Below are 18,219 nucleotides of genomic sequence, written 5' to 3'. Positions count from 1 at the left end.
AGCCTTCATTTCCATAATACCATAATTTTATTGGAAACCCTTTTTATTTAATTGCAAAATGCCCTTCCTCAAAAGTCTGTTTCTATTCCATAATTCCACTCTTCCCAATAACACTTTCATTTTATGTCAAGTACCATTTCATAATGCCGCTTTTCACAATGACACATTTTATTTCATGATGTCACCATCCTCTCACCTTTCATCCTGTCACATAGCCAGATAGTACCTGTTAGAGCAACAACAATGTCAAAGTCATTCAGAATGAATGGATTGTATTTTCACAGAAACAGTCTACTGAGCATGCATTACGGCACTCCCATGACAATTGATAGCATCTCTGAGGAGCCTCCCTTATCCTGCAAAAGCAAATAAAGTTATATCTCTTATCTCAATATGTGGCATGCCTAGCGAAGACGTGTAGTGACAATGCCATAAGCCCATAAATAAAGGCAGTGAAGACTGAGGAAAAAAGTGATGATGATAATCCAACATTTCTCCACATATACCCATAGACACACACTGTTGTGTAATTACCCAAACAAAGAGTTTTGCTGTGTTAACTTGCACCAGAATTGAAACTAGGACAGAAACAAGAACGGGCATGAAACTAAAACCAAATTACCCTGAAATCACTCCACACTGCTGCAACAACACAAAAAGGAAAAACACTGTGAGATGTTTTGTTTCATTGCGAAAGATAACGAACTGTTCTGACAAGGACATCCAAATACGCTATTAAAAGTCTGACAGGGTCTCGATGGAGTATGAAGGTAGGTATTAGTATTCTAGTACAGTAGGATCATGCTCTAAGACAGTTCTGGCTGTATTAATGAATTTCTGTATTTGGCTAATATCCATAAACATAAGAATTGGTCTGTGATGCCATTGCAGAAAGATAACTGACTCTACCAAGGACGAGAGGGATCCCTAAGGTCTTTCTCACTTAGTTCCAAATTTCTGTCACTCCTCAGCATCCATGGTCCGTTATGAGTGCTGTTCCCACAGATTTGCACTGCACGAGAATGTGGGGGATGCTTGATTTGGTAGTCAGGGCAGAGCCGGCCGGTTATTTTACGTCTGTCAGCTTTAAATTCTGTTGAAGTACATGCCAGGATACAAATCGAGCTTGCCCGTGTACACTTTGTTTGTCTGTGTGTTTAGTTGGGGGTTCTGCCAATCATCTAAATGTAATTTTGAGTAGAATTGAAGGGAAATGGAAATGGAAATGGTCTAGGTGAGAAGAGGAAACGCAAAGCCTGAAAATGCACCAGAAAAGATGAGGCACAAATATATGAATCTGAAGTATACAAATCTATTTCAAGAATGTAAAAGACAAAAGGCTGAATATCTGTTCTGTTGGGCTGAATGAGCGATTGATTGTCAAATTTGCAAAGGCGGCGAAAACCAGTCAGTTGTGCACTGGCAAGCTGACTGCCACCATCAGCCAGATGGACTCCAGAGTGCTAGTTTGGGGTGACACTTGACTTGGCTGGGAGCATTGTGGAAAAATGCCTGCAAGCTACAGCTCGACTAGCTATTGTTTCCAACCACAAAAGATAGTTTTAAAGACATGACATCACCCAAAGTGTGTTTACTTGAGTCACCATTATATCTGATGTTTCTTACAACACTTCTGTTGTGTCTGCAGTCTGCCAGCTCATTAGTCAGCTAGTCACTGGAGGACAGACTCGTCAGGTTTTTCCCCGACATTTCATTGAGCAGAGAAAATGTAATCATGACAACAAATTACCAGATGAAACAGCTACAATATTGTCAACTTGAAACTGATGTGATATTTGTGTTGGGCGTTTGAGGTTCACCTCCAATAGGCAGCTGCGGCTCATCCCTTCACTTGAAACCTTTAAACAAAATAGTCGTGTTAAAACAAAATAATAATTTAGAATGTCAACTTCTTGCCTTGTTACAAACCAACTAACTCCAGTATCCAGTGTCTGTACCTCAGCACATCATGGAGCTGCTTCCTAGTAAGTCACTTGTCTTCATTGGAAGGTTGCACTGTGAAGCAGCTACGGGGAGTTTGATCTTGCATTGACAGCACACTGACACTGCTAACAAAGAGCTGCTCATGCAGATCCAGCAGCTCTTTGTTCCTGTGCAATATGTTTAATAAGTTAATTCATTTATTTTTCAGCAATCACAAAATTTGTTAGGTGGGCAAAAAAAGGATAAATTAGGTGAAACATGGATTTGGTGGCGCATGGGAATGACATGAGAAGTAATTTTACTCCGATATGAGTAAAGAGTAAAGGTAGATTTTCATTTCTAACATGCAAATCAAAGCATACAGTAGACAGAGGCAGATTATTTTGGAAAAATACAAATTTGGATTGGTTTTAAAGAAAAGACACATGATGGCCGGACATACTGGGCCTGTAAAGCTTTGCATATATTCATAGATTTTACTGTGTCTCTGGTTTGTACAGCCTGAACTGAACAAAAGAAAGGACGAGATGACCGAGGCAGGTGCAGAAAAGGGAAGGGGAGAAATAAGAAGAGGTAGGAGAACAACTCATAGGCATAGGAGTGAGGCAAGAGACAGTGACAGGTAGCCTGACAGTGCATGGAGACATATCGCTGTAGGCTTGGACAGACTGCTGGTCAAAGTGCAACAGACTGGGGTATTTTGCTGTTGCTGTTAAAAAATGGTTTGGATCCCTCCTGGACCACCCTATTCTGGTTGTGTAACCTCATCTGTCAACAGAAGTGCTCTGAAATCCTGCAGTGCCACTGCCTAAAAGTCCTCAGGTGGTACAAGAGTCATTTTATGGTTAAGAACTGAGAGGGTAACTGTAATATTAAAAAGTGATGCGGATCTAAGAGGGCCATCCCCCAAACTGAGTTTTCAACAGTCGAGCTTTCATTCACTGACAACAACAGAGCAGAGTTATTTTTTTATTTCCACCGACACATTCATATTGCACATTGGTGTGACAGACATCCATCCATTCATTTTTCATACCCGCTTACTCTTATTATCTAGTCATGGAGGAGTAGGTGCTTGTCCCAGCATGCATCGGGCAAAAGGAAATGAATGAATGATGTGCGGATTTTCTTGGTGTGAATTTCCAAAGTAAAGTGAGTGTTACTTCAGTCCTAAAACATATACAGTATATTTCTGCATTTATTTGCATTAACATTTTGTTTCTGTTTCTGTCAAAACAATATTACACAATGATTGTTGCTTGGTTCCATTGAATTTTCACTCACTGAAATTAAAATGTTGCGAAAAGATGCTGAAAATAGCACAAGTGTAATTATTTGCTTTTGTAACGGGGGGCAGTCGAGTCTTTGAATGTGTACAAGTGTTTGTGTAGACATGAAAAGTGCCATTATTCTCTGTATCTTTGTGTATGGGAATGTTTCTGTGCAGTCCATGCATGTGTATGCAGGTTTGTGTTCATGGATAGTGCCATCTGTGTGTGTGAGGAAGAGTAGGTGGGAGGATCGTGAGGGGGGGTTGCCGATAGGGGTTCTGCAATAATTTCACTAAAGGCAATTTGAATATTGTTGCTCCATTACAATAGCAATCACCAAGAGCCACCTGATGAAATATTTATCAGGGATTTGAGGATTCAGGCGGTTTTAATTACCATTTGCTAAACAGGCATCTCACACGGTTTACTATGGTGCCATCCGTCCTGCCATTCAGTGTGTGCTTGTCTCTGTTTGCGGCGACATGTTTCGCTGTGTTTTTGGTGTGCATTCTGAGTGGAGGAACACAGTAAACTCACATAGGAAATGTATTGGTTTTTGCTCTCATTAAACCATCAGTCTGACATCTTTGCCAAAGGCTTGGTTTTTCCTTCATTTATAACAGCCTGTAATGTGTCACAGTGCAACAGGCCCACAAGTCAAGGCCGGTTTCACAAAGATAGACTTTGACTATGACTTAGATCAAACTAATAGTCAGACTTCAGACAGACATTTGAATTCATCCTTTGCCCAAAGCTCCCTATTTATTGATTATCTCTAGGACTAATTTCATATGAATTCTGGGTATACTAAGACTTTTTTTCAAGCAGAAAATGTTTGCCTTCTGGAAGAATTCAACAGTTACATTAGGACATTGTACTGTGAAAATTCAGCAAAGAGAGTGACAATACAAAATAACTTCCATTAGCATATGCAGACCTGTAGTAGGGCTGAGGTGCTGGGGCTTCTTGATATGGCAGTGTTCAGTACTTCTGCCAACTCGTCAGTCAGGCTCAGGTTAGTTTCTTTAAAAACTCCAACTGCCTAACTTGCATTAGACTAACGTAAGGGAAAAATTAAGACTGGCCTAACACTAAAGACTGGTCTAAAATCATTTGGTGAAACTGGCCCCAGTTTGTCCTCATGGGCTTTACAATCTTGTGCATCTGACATCATTTGTCCTTAAACCCTCAGTTCAGATAAGGAGACTAAAGAAACGTCAAAAATAGCAACCCAGTAGGGATCCCTCTTCCAGCAGGTCTCACGTGTAGAGAGTGGGCAGAAGTAGCAGTTGCAGAGTTACACTGTAGAGAGACATAATTTCAATATATAACCAAGAACTTAGAGGTAGAAACACTTCAAGGTGCTAGGAATACAGAATGACAATCACAATGTACAGCCACAAACTATAAGATAACCACACTACAAAGTAAGTCCGACTGCAGTTTGATTCCATTTGCGCGGCTTCTTATTGAAATTCAGAATGGAGCTGTTCTCGCCTCAAAGGAATTGTCTGGTCAAGGTTTCTCAGTGAAAAGGTTCTCTCTTGAGGGATTTGCCGCGCCATGAGTGTATGCAAAACTGTCCCCCCAGGGATTGCCTGTAGCGACCTGGATTTTCCTGCGATTACTTAAGCCCTATGGCTAATTACCTTTTCAGATGAAAACATACGCCTCCTCATTAATTCAACACTCCGCAATCTATCATAATTACTGCCAAATAAGTTGTTGTTATCGCTTTAATTTAAATTAGTGGCTGTGATTCTGGCCTGAAAAATAATGTTCATGCATGTCTGTGAAACATACCAAATGTAAACTTTTACTAGTTGCTATGAAACAAATGTAAAAAGAGTACCAGCTCTTCTACTTGAAAAGGTGACAATAACCTGTTACTGTGCCAGCCAGGATATGTAATTCATACTACCCAGTGAACTGTCAGTATATATATTTTTTACTGACAGACATAAACTCCTCTCGCAGCCGCATATGAATTATCATTACAATAAATCATATCCCTTCACATGTTCACTCAGTAGTAGCCACTGGATCTGATGGTCTGATCAGAAGCCTGACAATCATTACATCACTGCATAGCATCAGCAATCATTTGTTCAAATAAGTGTACAACTGAATGCCATTATGAGTATAACTATATGTATTAAATAACAGAACAGTCAGAGGTGTACATGCAATGCCTCTCCCCGTATGCCTTCTCAGTCGTGAAATCGTACAGAGACCTAGGAGTGAGTGAGACATAGCATTTTGCCAAGCAATAATTAAAACAAACTGGCATTTCACACATTTCATTAGGAAACAGAACGTGTTGATTTGAAGAGCTGAAGCCGTGGTGAACTATTTAAAAAAAAGTTAAGGGAAAAAAAACCTGTGTTCCTGACCTTATCTCAACTTTTAAAACAAGGGTATAAAATCTGAGGGGAGCCAAGAGAGAAAGGGAGAAAGTGATTAACCATGAAGGCCACATGCTGCTCAGAGATGCTTTGCGTTGTTTGTTTGCATCAGTGAATATCTAGCTTTGTTAAAAGGCCATCTGTGTACGAATGCTGTTGAGGTGGTGCGTGGTGAGTCAGGATGGGAAGCAGATAGGGAGACGGTCTGCATATCAGTTCTGGCTGCTGCCCAGTTCCCTTTGACATGTCTTATTAGTCAGGTCTTTAAAAGCCTCGGCCTGCCTTCCCAGGCACACTCCTCCCCAATATCCCTGATTAAAGTGCGACTGACGCTCCCTGTGTAGAGCCAAGTTGGCCACACAGCGTTTATGTTGGGTCATGCTCATTACTCAGACACACTGCCAGTTCCGCCACGACTGGAAGCAGCACATAATGCAAGGCATCGCCAGCCAAGAGATTTGGGAACTTTTGAATTCGATATGGGATGGCAGAAATGAAACTGCAAATTGTTCCCCTTTGACACAACCCGTCATTCTGCCATCTTAATATGCGTTTGGGACCTCAGCAATGGGTGCAGGTGATTTACTGTATAAGTGAAGCTGGGTGCAATTGAAGTTTGTTTGTTAAGCCTTGGAATAACATCAGCGCGTGCCCTGCCTTTGATCGTTTGCATATATATAGATAATATGAAATTAAAGGACACAGATGGTTTTAGCTGCACAAGGTGCCTGCTATAGGGTTGAGTTACATTAAACCACCCAGATTTAATATCAGTGATGGGTTATGTGTTCGGATTGAATTTGGATTAAAGAGTAAGTGTGCTGTATTACTTGGGGGATGGCAACTAATACATAAAAGAATAGTTTTAATCCTACTTAAATCGTGATTACTTCTGATAAAGACCTGATACTTTATGATAGATAATGTTGTATCTTCGTCATCATTACAAAGAGCTCTCTGCTTTACTGCCTTATCTTTGATTGGTGTTTCATTATAATGCCCTCTTAAGAGAATATTAACTAACTTTCATTTCATTTAAAAAATGAAGAGAAGGAAAATTGCTTTTTCGTCGTCTGCAGGTATTGACACCCAGAGCAGCCTGAATGTAGCCTGAGAGGTAAAACCCAGGGCCTCAAAAGCCATGAGTCACTCGCTGCTGCTCATTAAGCTGATTGCTGTGAACACAGTAATCATTCAAGGTGACTCAGATGATTGTATTTTTTTTTTCCAACTATCATCTGGATTATAGCAGCTGCACAGAAAGAGGACAATGTTTAGAGAGATTTTAAACAAAAATAATTGGAAACTCTATAAATTCCTTGACGGAATTGATGCCCCTTGGCTAAAACGATTCGTCGAGTACTCATTTAGTCATTAATCAGTCAACAGAGAATGTATTTACAATTATGATGATCAATTAGTCACCATTTGGCGAGGAATGCCGAATATTTCCTGATTTCAAATGTGAGAATGTGCAGTTTTTATGCTGTTCGATATTATTGTAAATGGAATACCTTTGGGCTTTGAACTGTCTGTCAGACAAAACAAGTAAATTGCCATTTTTAAAAACTTTAGTAAACGAATGAAATAAATACCAACGATAATAATCATTAGTTGCAGCCCTAATCTGTACTGACAGAGGAGAAACAACGTGAGACTCTGAAACCAACTGCAGCAACAGTGAGCACATACTGTACACTGCAAGCTTTCTGTCTCATTTCCATTGTTTCACAGATTCTCTGCCCCCGCCTTCATTAGTTGTGGTAATTGTGTGTTGTGCCGGATGTGTGTGTGTGTGTGTGAAAGCATACCAGGCTGAGAAACGTGTTGAGCATTGAGTAACATTTCACGGCCCATTTGCTGTGGTCTGCAGAAGCTCCTTTACTGTATGTACCGTAGAGTGGGAGGAGGTTGTGATGAGCCGATGGTGGGCACCCATCGGTGCGTGAAGGGGGCCTCGATCCTGCTCTCTCCTTGTCTGTCTTTCCCCAGTTTTCTCTTTCTCACTTTTACTCCCTTTAAACCAGCTTTTTGAATGGATGTATTAGTTAGTGTGTCTATCTAGCCGTGTGTGTGTGTGTTGTGCCACAGACCTGTAATCAAGAGTCACTGCACATAAAGGGACCTCCAGTCATTAAGGAATTAGTGGGAGGCTAACGGCTTGTTTAGAGAATCAATTAGTTTAAAATGCGGACATGTGGGCTCATTTTCACACACAGCACTACGAGGGAATGTCAAGGTTGTACATTCTGCCTCTGAAGTTAACTGACCCTTTATGACTCTACGACTAGTACAGTCCTGGGAGGCCTCTGTCATCCCAGTCAATGGATGCTGGTCTTAAAGACACAGTAAAGCAGCCGCTGGAGCATCTTAAGCTTCTGTAATGTGACATAATTCTGGGTAAAATAAAATGTGGTGGTCGCAACTGCAGCCCTTTTGGAAATGTAAATGTTTTTTTGCCAGTTTACCTCCAAACAGACACTTCCAACCAATCAGGTCACTCTGCTCACAATCTAACAATGTCTAAGGTGGTTTTATATGATAGGACGCATTAGCTTGTTGTCAAAAATCACATTTAAAATGGATATAGATTCAAATTAAGTGCAGGATGAATCATCAAAATGTCAACAAAGATGAATCTTTTTTTTTTTTTTACAGGAAGAGAAAGAAAATGGATTGTGATACTTACATTTGACATTTACCATGAAAAAGTGGGAGAAAATGGTTTTTTGCTTATTTCGCTTTGCCATAAAAGAAAATGCTGTTGTGAGGAAATGCTGAATTCCTAGCCCCAACATTCTTTCATGCAGCCTTCGATTATGTTAATTATCCCAGATGTTAACACACAGGTGTGTACTGCTACTACACACATAAGTCTATTACACACTCTTACACATGCAGCTGGGAAGTCTTCCTCTTGGGATGTGCTGTCTGAAAGCAAACTGATGGTGTTTAGCTTCACACCCTCTCAGACACGTCCATGCACACTGCTCTGCTGAAAACCTGACTGGTGGGCTCCGTGTCATTGATGCCCGCCTAGCAACATCTGCGCCGTCTACCCGCACATGCTAGAGCAGCATACATTTGAAAGGCAACACTCACCCACTCGGGGATGCAAAAATGCACACACACACACGTGGTTTCTGCGCATGCATGCACACACAGTCAGAGCTTTTAGAGGACACATCATTTTTGTTTAGTTGTTTCAATTCATAAAAATCACACGTTCACATGGTTCAAAACATAACAAACCATTGATGAGCGAGAGATGTCTGTATGTACATGGCCCTTTTCACTGTCTTCATTCATTCTGTTTTGCACTCAATATGTTTAAATGACTTGTTCATTTGCTATATTCTTGATTATGTCCTATTTGCAAAATGACTTACTTACTTACTCTCTACTACTACAACTACCATATCCACCCCTACTACTACCACTACTACAACCACCACAATTACTAGTACCACCACTACCAGTACTACTACCGCTACCACATCCACCCCTACTACTATTACCACTACTACAACCACCACAATTACTAGTACCACCACTACCAGTACTACTATTGTACTACTACTAGTACTATTACTACTACCATCACCACTACTACTACTGCTAGAACAGGAAGTTGTTCCAACTAATTTAGCTTAAAATTTAATTGGAACCAAAGTGATGAATTAAGAGTAGTAAAAACATGGTAGCTGTACTGATTCATTATTCCATTTTTCAATATTAACAATCTGTACCATTACCTTGTGATCACACATTCAATTTACAGTTATTATATGGGAAATGTATTGCGAATTGGGATTACTTTCTATAAAGACAACTTTTACTTTCTTTCATTAAGCAATATGCGAGTAAAAGTGGAGACCAGATAATAATGGCCCAGGAAATGATGTTGTAGTGAGTGGCAAAAGTATGAAAAACACAAAACACAGAGCTCTCTGGAAGCTGAGACGTATTCTCAGTTGCACTAAGTACTTTGTACAACAACACAGCACTGTGGGACATGGTTATACTGAAAGAGTTTCAGCAGCATAAACACTGGACCTTTACATCAAATATGCATCACAGCCTGCTTTAAATATAGATGGACCAAAATGAATTATGGTAATATATCTCTAGACTTCTACAAAGAGGACTAGAGGGATACGAACTAGACAAAGAAAAGAGTAATTAAACAGTTATTTCCAGTAACTCGGTCATGGTTCGTTTCAGTGATTCCCATAAATGAATAGTAATCCTACAAATTGTTTTATAGTTAATAGCGCAATGTAGACAAACATATACATGTTGAAAACAGTGTTACAGAAGAATAGCAGTCAATGACAACAATACTATTTATGTATGAAAAAAGAAAGAATATCTGTTCTATTTTTGGGAATACTGTGTGATATCCACAAAAAAAAAAGATTCCCAACATAATTCATGGGTTCACAGACATAAAAATGCAACATTAATGAGAATATAAGAGAAGTAACAGCCTAAGCAACATTTTAGTGGGAGTCCGTTGCACCTCCTCTCCACTTTGTTATGCTTCTGTGTGCCACAATACGGTGACTTGAGAGGATCAAAGTGTTTGGCTGGGAGAGCGGCAGACTTTTGAACCGTAATGCTCCTACAGCCCAGGGTGGCATTAGCATTGTCTGCCTGTGGCACAGTTACTGCCTCCTTAGCTGCTCATAAAAGCGTGAATGCAAAACGAAACACAACTTCTGAGGGGCACTGGAATACTGTAAAAATGAATTTATGGGATTTGGGTCTTTTTTTTAAGGGACTCCTCTCCCGAATTAGAGCTGTTGTGAGGAAGTAATGTAGAAACTAATTATCCACAGATGGAGGAAGGAAAATGTTTTTGCAATTCTCTGATCAGGTTTTTACAGTCTCTGGTTATCAGGCAGGACTAAATGTTTGTGCACAATGGTACACACAGAGGTGTCATAAAACAGAAAGATATGCTAACAATAGATTCTGTATAATAACTTTTTTAGAACAGCACCTATTAAAATTTCATTTACAACAAAATGTCGCACAGCTGATATTCAAACATGCAAAAATGACAACCATAAAATCAAAAGATAAAAGCCATTTAAAAAAAAAGACTGGCCCGGTTGCCTCAGTGTCTTTAGGCAGGTTGTTTCAAAGCCTTTGTCACCCCTAGTGTGTCCAGGCATATGGTGATAAAGTTCCAGGAAGAGGCAGGATGCCAGTCATTGTCGGTTAAAGCACATGCAGGTACCTGTGGCCGAGATCCAAAGAGGGAGAAAAACCCATCCAGTGGTGCAGCATTGGCAGTGGAGAGAATTGTTTTTCTTCATGCAGATGTCTTCCGACAGGTTGAAGCTCCATATACAATATAGGATTCGATCAGTCTCAACTTTGACCTTTTAATGCACACTCGCAATGACAGCTGTCCATGGAATAACCTAAATGTATGCAGTGATGTGTCAGGTTATCCACTGTAAAAAGTTGAAATAAGAATGATATGAAATGGTAGTTCTGGTGAGATGCTTTGCAGCTTTGCATGACACTCAATTTCAACAAATGTCTCGCCTCAAATGCACCTGCTGCATGCAAGTTAGCCTAAATTTAATTTGTTAAAACTTTGGAAGCAAAGACCAGAAACGTGAATAACACAGTTTAGATGTGCCTCGTTTTCATATTCTATGCACTAAGCTTGCAGAGAGGAAGACGATCGCATTGGTGGATAAAAGGGTCAAAAGAGCTTAGATTGGTATCTAAGTGATTACTAATGGACACATCACATACTGAAAAAAAAAGACAATTGGCTCTGTGATGTTTTCACTTTGAGAAAAAAAGAGCAGAGCAGAGAGTGTTTGTCCTGTTGGATAAGCCCCAACTTAACATCATTAATTCCCACCCAAACCACGTATTTTTGAGAACATTTGGAAAATAAATTGAAGTGTCTATTTTGTATTTTTGTTAGTCTGACCAGATGTTAACCATTTACATATTTGGCTGTCTTCACTGTCAACAGACTATTCAGTGTGAGGAATTAATAATTTCCTAATGCTAAGAGGCACAAAGAGAGGCTGATAGCATTCCTAATGAGCTAGCTGTACCTTGCATCTACATGGATGGCCAGTGAATATCAATAGCATCTTTTGTTCACGGAATCCGACATAAAGGGCATTTTGGGTCAATGATTTTATCCAACGAGCCAAGTCAGGCTGTCTTGGTATTTATGCATCTTTCAACATTGCATGTTTTTTTCAGAGCTGCACTGACTGTTAAAAATTATAGGCGGAATGTCAAACTGGTACAAAAACACTTATCTTGCTGTATCTGTAGCGTTTTCTGTCCCTTCTCCCTTCTTCTGCCAAATACATGCACAGACATGCACAGATAGAAGACACACACTCACACACACTCTGCACGAGGCCAGATTCATGCCCTGACAATTTGATAGAATCCACTGAAACGGTTAGGACTTAATATCGGTTAATTAATTCATTGGACCTGGGCAGGAAGCTGTGAGCAGAGCGGAGGTGGACTGGGGCGTGTGACGGGAAGATGAGGTGGTGGAGGCGGGTGGTGGTGGTGGTGGGGTGTGGTGGCGTTAGCATCAGGGTTGGTGAAGGGGTTTTGAGTGAAAGGGGAATGAGGGGAGTAATCCACTGAGTGCCTATAATGTAATGAGTCAGCCTCACTTAATGGAGTCCATTTGAGGAGGCAGGAGGTATGGAAAGAAGGAAGGTGGTGGTTCCTGAGGTGCGTAAATGGAGCTGAAAAAAAAGTCTGGCTTGGAGGAGTGAGGGGTGATTTTCTGAAAAGTCCTGCTACCTATTTTAACACTAGATCATGCAAACATGCTCTCAGCAGCTGGTTTACATGAAAACATGACTACAACTCTGTGCAGTGGTTGAATTTTAATGCAGCACTGCATCATGGAAGCGTGTTACAGTAAAGCTCGAGGCTACAAATAACACTATTTTTTATCTAAAACAGAACTGGTGTTAATGCTTTCAGAGTGGCTTTATCTTTAGCCCCGTGGTTCAGGATAATTCCTGAACTACCAAGCTGTGTTAGCCCTGACTGTCTCCATTTGACTTTGAAATCTGTGCTTGCTCACACACACACACACACTCACAAACACACACTATTCCCCCTTCCCAGCCAGCATATATCTGCATTTCATTGACACAGTCTGTCCTCTTTTTAAGAGAATCCTGTCCTAAATTCTCTTATGTTCCCTCAAATATGATTTCTCCACTTTGTTGACTTGTCTACTCCCGCTTTGCTTCTCTGAGTATCATATTTTTTCCTGTTTGCACCTGTTTCCCTTCCCTTCCATTTCCACTTAAAAGGGTCAGTTCATCAAATTACAAATTTTCTCGCCTGTGGTAGCTAAACATGCAGCTAGTTTTTATTTATGTGGTTTCAACATTTTGGCATGACAGGTCTACCATTTTCTTAGGGACTATTTCTTCAATAAAAACTGTTAAGGTTAACCTGACCATGACCATTGTTTCTGGTAGGATGTGTTGCTTTTGAGCTTTTAAGTGTCAATTAAAATGCTTTGGAGAAGCACAAATAATGATAATAAAAAAGTTCAGTTAACCTTAATTATATTGGAGTGACAGCACAAACCTTAGAGATAGATGCCTCAAAATCTTGGCATTTAAAACTAAAACTCTCTACATGGCTAGATACCATCAGGAATAAGTAGAAAATGTGTCTTTTTGTAAAAAAAAAAAAAAAAAGTGGATCTCTCTTGTAAATAACATTTTTGTCAAGCACCAGCTAAGATCTTGTTCTCAAGATCTGGTTACCATCACTGGTTAAGGTTAAAAATAAAATGTCAAGGATGTGCATGAAAGACGGTGCAGTTGTGACACTTGCTCTGCTTCCAACGCCTCCTCAAGAGTCAGGGGTTGTATTATTCATGTCTTCCATGTCGGTGTCATATCTGTAGCGCCTGCTGTTGTTGTGTGTTTCTTGTCGCCTGTGTGTGCAGATCTGATGATCTGTCGCTCTGCCAGGCTGCTGTGTTTAATCCAGGTCAGCTGCCATCTTACCCTGCTGTTTTCACGGCCTGTTAGAAATCTCTTAATTGGCCTCCTTTTTTTTGAGGCGAATAAGTGTGTGATTTAAAGTAAGGGAGACAGAGTGTCACGAGAGTCTCATCTGTTTGTTTGGCACTGTTTGGAGGTTTGGGGAGGGAGCACAAGACCAGACACGTAGCCAGATGTGACGAGTGCTCCTGGCTGTGACTCAAGTGACATGGCACTGGAGAGAGATCACAGGCCTATTTGCTCCAGCTCTTGTACCAAAGGTTGAATACAAAAGCATCTGTGGTTTTGTCATATGCGGCGTGGTTCTTGTGCCATTCATACGTGCATACCTACCTAAACATGCAAATGCACATCTCCTTATTCTTCTGACAGTCACGGTGAGCAGTGCAGTACAAGTCATGGGCAGGAAGAGTACTCTGACTACATGAAATGTCTCTCACATCTGTAAAAAGCAGTTGGTCGCAGTTGTCTTTGCAGCAAAATGGGTTTTGGGGAGCTGGAGGCTCAGGTGGTGACCATGTGAGCAGAGGGCCAGCAGTGAGCTGCCAAACTCACTGTGCTGCAGGCTTGGAGTCATACAGGCACAATAAAATGTTGTGTAACAAATAAACTGCATTGGAAAAATCAAACATAATTTTGAAGTATGTAATATTCATTTGAAAAGAAAACAGCTGTGGCTGTTGTAGCTGTAGCAGTAAATCTAGGGCTTGTTATGTGTGGCTTTTTTTTAACCTAGTAATTAATCATTGTTTATTTTAAAAGGTCAGCTCACAAAGATCACAAAAAACACAACAGCTACTGGAACTACACTCTACCAAAGAAATGGTACCATTTCTTTTGTATTTCTAGATTATTTAAGGACATTGCTTCTGGAAAGACAAGTTGCAATTTAGCTTTTCAAATACAGTGTGTCTACAACGCAATGCTTTGAGAACCACAAGTTAAATTTGTCTCACCTGCATTGTACTGGGGTGAAAAGCAAAAAACCTTTTTTTAGTGAATGGCGTGATCATTTCAGTCATCTATCACCAGTTTAAGAAGTGGACATTTTTACTGAATATTATTGATCTTATTATCTGAAGGAGACAGTTTTCTGAGAATTTGTATGTCTAATGTTTTTTTCTCTCGCTTTTGTTCCCTCTTCTCCTTCCCTCTCTGTCCATCTGAACAGGTCCCCCACCAGTTGGGTGCCCTGACCTTCTACCGCTATGAACAGCCTATCGTAGACTACTGCCAGGCCCATCAACCCCTGCGGCTCAACATGGGCTATGAGGGACCCCCACAGGGCCTGGAGGGCCTGGAGGACCTGGGGCCGTGTGATAGGGGCACCATACAGACAGTGGCGCTGCCTGCCGTGCCTACTGCTGCCAGCATAGGTGCCCCTGTGCCAGGGCCTCGCTCTCCCCCACCACCCCTCAGACCACCGACTGAAGGTCCCAGCGGCGGTCCTTTTCCTCCCGCCGAGCGCACCGGCACACTCAAATTTGGACGCTAGCAAGCCGAGCCCAGTTGTTAGAAGTGGGGCAAGGGCCTCTTATTCACCGTGACTTTGAAATGAAGGGGCAGGCGAGCTGGCTATTCAGTGGGGCCTTGTTTTCAGAACATGGGTATGTGAACTAGAGGACGACATTTTCAAATTCTGCCTGGAGGGATCTGGCATCTGAAACACACAGTCTCACTAATATACAGTAGAGGGGGAGACATCCTTGCAGATCATTTTGATTTATTTTTCCAAGGCACCTCATAGAAAACTCCTTGCTACTGAATCATGGGAGGTAATCCAGCACATGACAAAAAGTATTACTTTGTTTCCAAATCTGGTCTTTGCCATATCCCATGACAACATCATGGGGGCACCTGTTCACAAGCATAACGGCAGTCCACTTGCGCTTGAGTCAGGAGTGAAAGGGAAAGTGCAATAAACACGAGTTCTCCATTGCAACAAATGAGAGCAGTAACATAAAAAATAAAAAAGATGAAGCTGGACGTCATGTGAAGAGAAAGGGGCTTCTTACTGTGATTATTATTAAAATAACTCATCAATAGTTGACAACAAAAGGAAATCCAGATCATTATTTCATGAAGATGAGTCATTTTCTCAAGATAAGTAACTCCATAATTTCTCTTTCTTTTGCTTTGCTTTCTTTAGGTGTGGGATCTCATTAATGTGCATGTCAAACCAAAGAGTTACTTATATTTTTTTCCTTTAATGCACATAAGCTACTTTAGCTGAGGGCATTCTTAAAATGCCAGTTGGTCTAATAAACTGGCCTCTGCCAACTCACAACCAAATCCGCCGGCGGTGTCCGATGAACTGGTCTTGTCTTACAGATCAGCAAAGTAGTCATGCAAAACATAACAATGAGGTAGTCAAACTGAAAATTCTATCATTATCTATCATAATGATGTATCTTACCTGGTCCTCTCAACATCAGTTCAATTGTTATCCGTGATCTTGGTGATGCTATGAACTACAACAATAACCACAGAAACACTTTAGGGGAGATATCGCGGGATGTTCCATAATTTTCTTAAACACACAAGGGCCCTTTTCACAGCAGAATGATTCACTATGCTTTAAAGAGGTAATCTTGGGGGGGATTATGTGGTAAAATAAGTAAATTTGAATGCAAGTATTGTACATATTCTTAAAAAAGGTCCACTTTACTGAAGAGCAAACTACTCTCACTGCCCCAAACAGTCATTTGAAACATTGTCAATCTGTCAATGTTTGACTTTCATCACACAGGACAATTTGGAGAGCACCGTCTTGCTGGGTTGGCAAAAGCCCTGGCCATGTGCTCCCATCTCCCCTCCACTACAGAGAACAACAGTGCCTAGTGGGGGCATGTTGAACCAGCACGTTGACTTCTCTTTGACCTGCGTATGAACCCTCGGCGTGTACTGGGAATATTGCCTGACATCTCTTTTTCCAGAGAGTGTGCCTGCAGTGCGGGACTTTATTGCACTCGGTAACCCTTTGACCACCGTGTTGAGCATTGACTTATGGAGCTGATGAGGACTTCAGATACAGCTGTGATGGTCTGTCAAATATCATCTCCGGCTTAATCCGAGCAATGCACCGGGGTCGTTTTTTACATGTCAGTGGTCATACTCTCGCGAGTCGTGGAAACTGTGCTCGGTCCTCCCACAGTGCAACTGATTGATCCACAGATGAAACGGCGAGGGGCCAAAATTCCCCATGAAAGTGGGTGTATCCTCAAGATAAGGGAAAAAAATTATTTTCTTTTGTTTTGTTTTGTTATTTTGTCTTTTTGGCTCAGAGTGTAAGAGACAGTTTTTGAGGTGTTTAAAGATGATGTCAAGAAATTCTATAAGACTAATCAAAGGACAAAATCGAATAGAACTTATTTATCGTGTAAATAGTGAATCTTTAAAGACGAGGAGAAAAAAAGTATGAACTTCACTTCTTCTGAAACACAAACTGCTTGTGAACAGAAGAGGAGCCTTATTCACTTTCCAGTGGGAATCTGTTGCCAAGGTGACTCGGTGAAGAGGTTCCTACTGTAACGCTCCTGTTGTTTCAATGATAAATATTTTTCTATCTGCTCCCGTCACTATTCTGCCATTAAACACAAATTATGTTACTGAGGTTGTTTCTCAAATCCAATCATTTTACTAAACCACAAAAAGAAGGGAAGATTGGGAACCCTGTTATTGTGATGTTCTTCAAGCGTCAAACCTCAGAGAGATCCATATTTTCAGTTCTGACTTCAGACATGTTTCATCATGCAGGAGGTGGCAGTACGACGTGTGGTTAGTCACATCCACTCCTCTCGTTTATGTATTTCAACACTATCTGCCATTTCAAGGTCTACTCGGGGAGAAGAAGTGTGCTATTCTTTATACCAAGAGTTTAACTTGTGAAAGGATGTTTCTTTTTGATGTGCCATGATTTTGTTAAATGTTTTACCAAAAACCAGCCCCAAAACAACAAGTGACCCAAAAGTCTTCATGGTTTCACGACTAAGAAGGGTTCAGTCCCCTTCGTGTACAGGACATTGCATAAAAAGCAGTTGATTCGCTCAGTACGGTTGCTTAATAGTGCTGGTGGAGTTTACTTTGTAATAGCAGCTGTGCCAATGTCTTTATAATGGGAGCTCTCTCAATTCTATCCATGTATTGTCTTGCCTTGCTCTATATCACCCCTGCTAACTCCTTGGCCTGAATTTCATGTCTGCCTCTTGGTGACTCGGGTGAACCTGTTTAATGATGTTCTATTTCTGTCCGCATGCTGATATTTTGGGAAAGTATGCCCAGTTAGGGAGGAGCGCTGAACCAGAGACAAACAGTATGGGAGATATTTCCTGTCTGGAGTGCCCTAGAACAAGCAGCACGTGTCATGGACAACTTCACTCTTCAACTTGTTTGCTGACCCGCCCACCCCCGTCTCGCCTAAAGTAGAATTCCCTGGCACTATATAGGCTGTTAAACAGAGAAAGAGGCTTGGGTTGGGCACTCACTCCAGGGACAGACTTTCCCTTTAATAGTCTCCTGCTAAAGCCCAGTACCCCATACGTGGTAATTACTTCAGTT

General features: G+C 41.0%; 1 protein-coding gene across 1 annotated transcript in view; it reads left to right on the top strand.

Annotated features, from left to right (window-relative positions):
- Positions 1 to 15,157, top strand: part of LOC139301661 (leucine-rich repeat transmembrane neuronal protein 4) — a 163,343-nt gene extending 148,186 nt beyond the window's left edge. Inside the window, exon 3 of the mRNA XM_070925103.1 lies at positions 14,834 to 15,157. Within this exon, the coding sequence (XP_070781204.1) occupies positions 14,834 to 15,157 (324 nt within the window). The remainder of the gene's footprint in view (positions 1 to 14,833) is intronic.
- Positions 15,158 to 18,219: the final 3,062 nt, after the last annotated feature.

The sequence above is a fragment of the Enoplosus armatus genome, chromosome 18 (assembly GCF_043641665.1).
Source record: "Enoplosus armatus isolate fEnoArm2 chromosome 18, fEnoArm2.hap1, whole genome shotgun sequence".
In the NCBI taxonomy this organism is placed as follows: domain Eukaryota; kingdom Metazoa; phylum Chordata; class Actinopteri; order Centrarchiformes; family Enoplosidae; genus Enoplosus; species Enoplosus armatus.
Note: the sequence above shows the minus strand (reverse complement) of the source record. Positions and strands in the feature narration are given on the sequence as shown.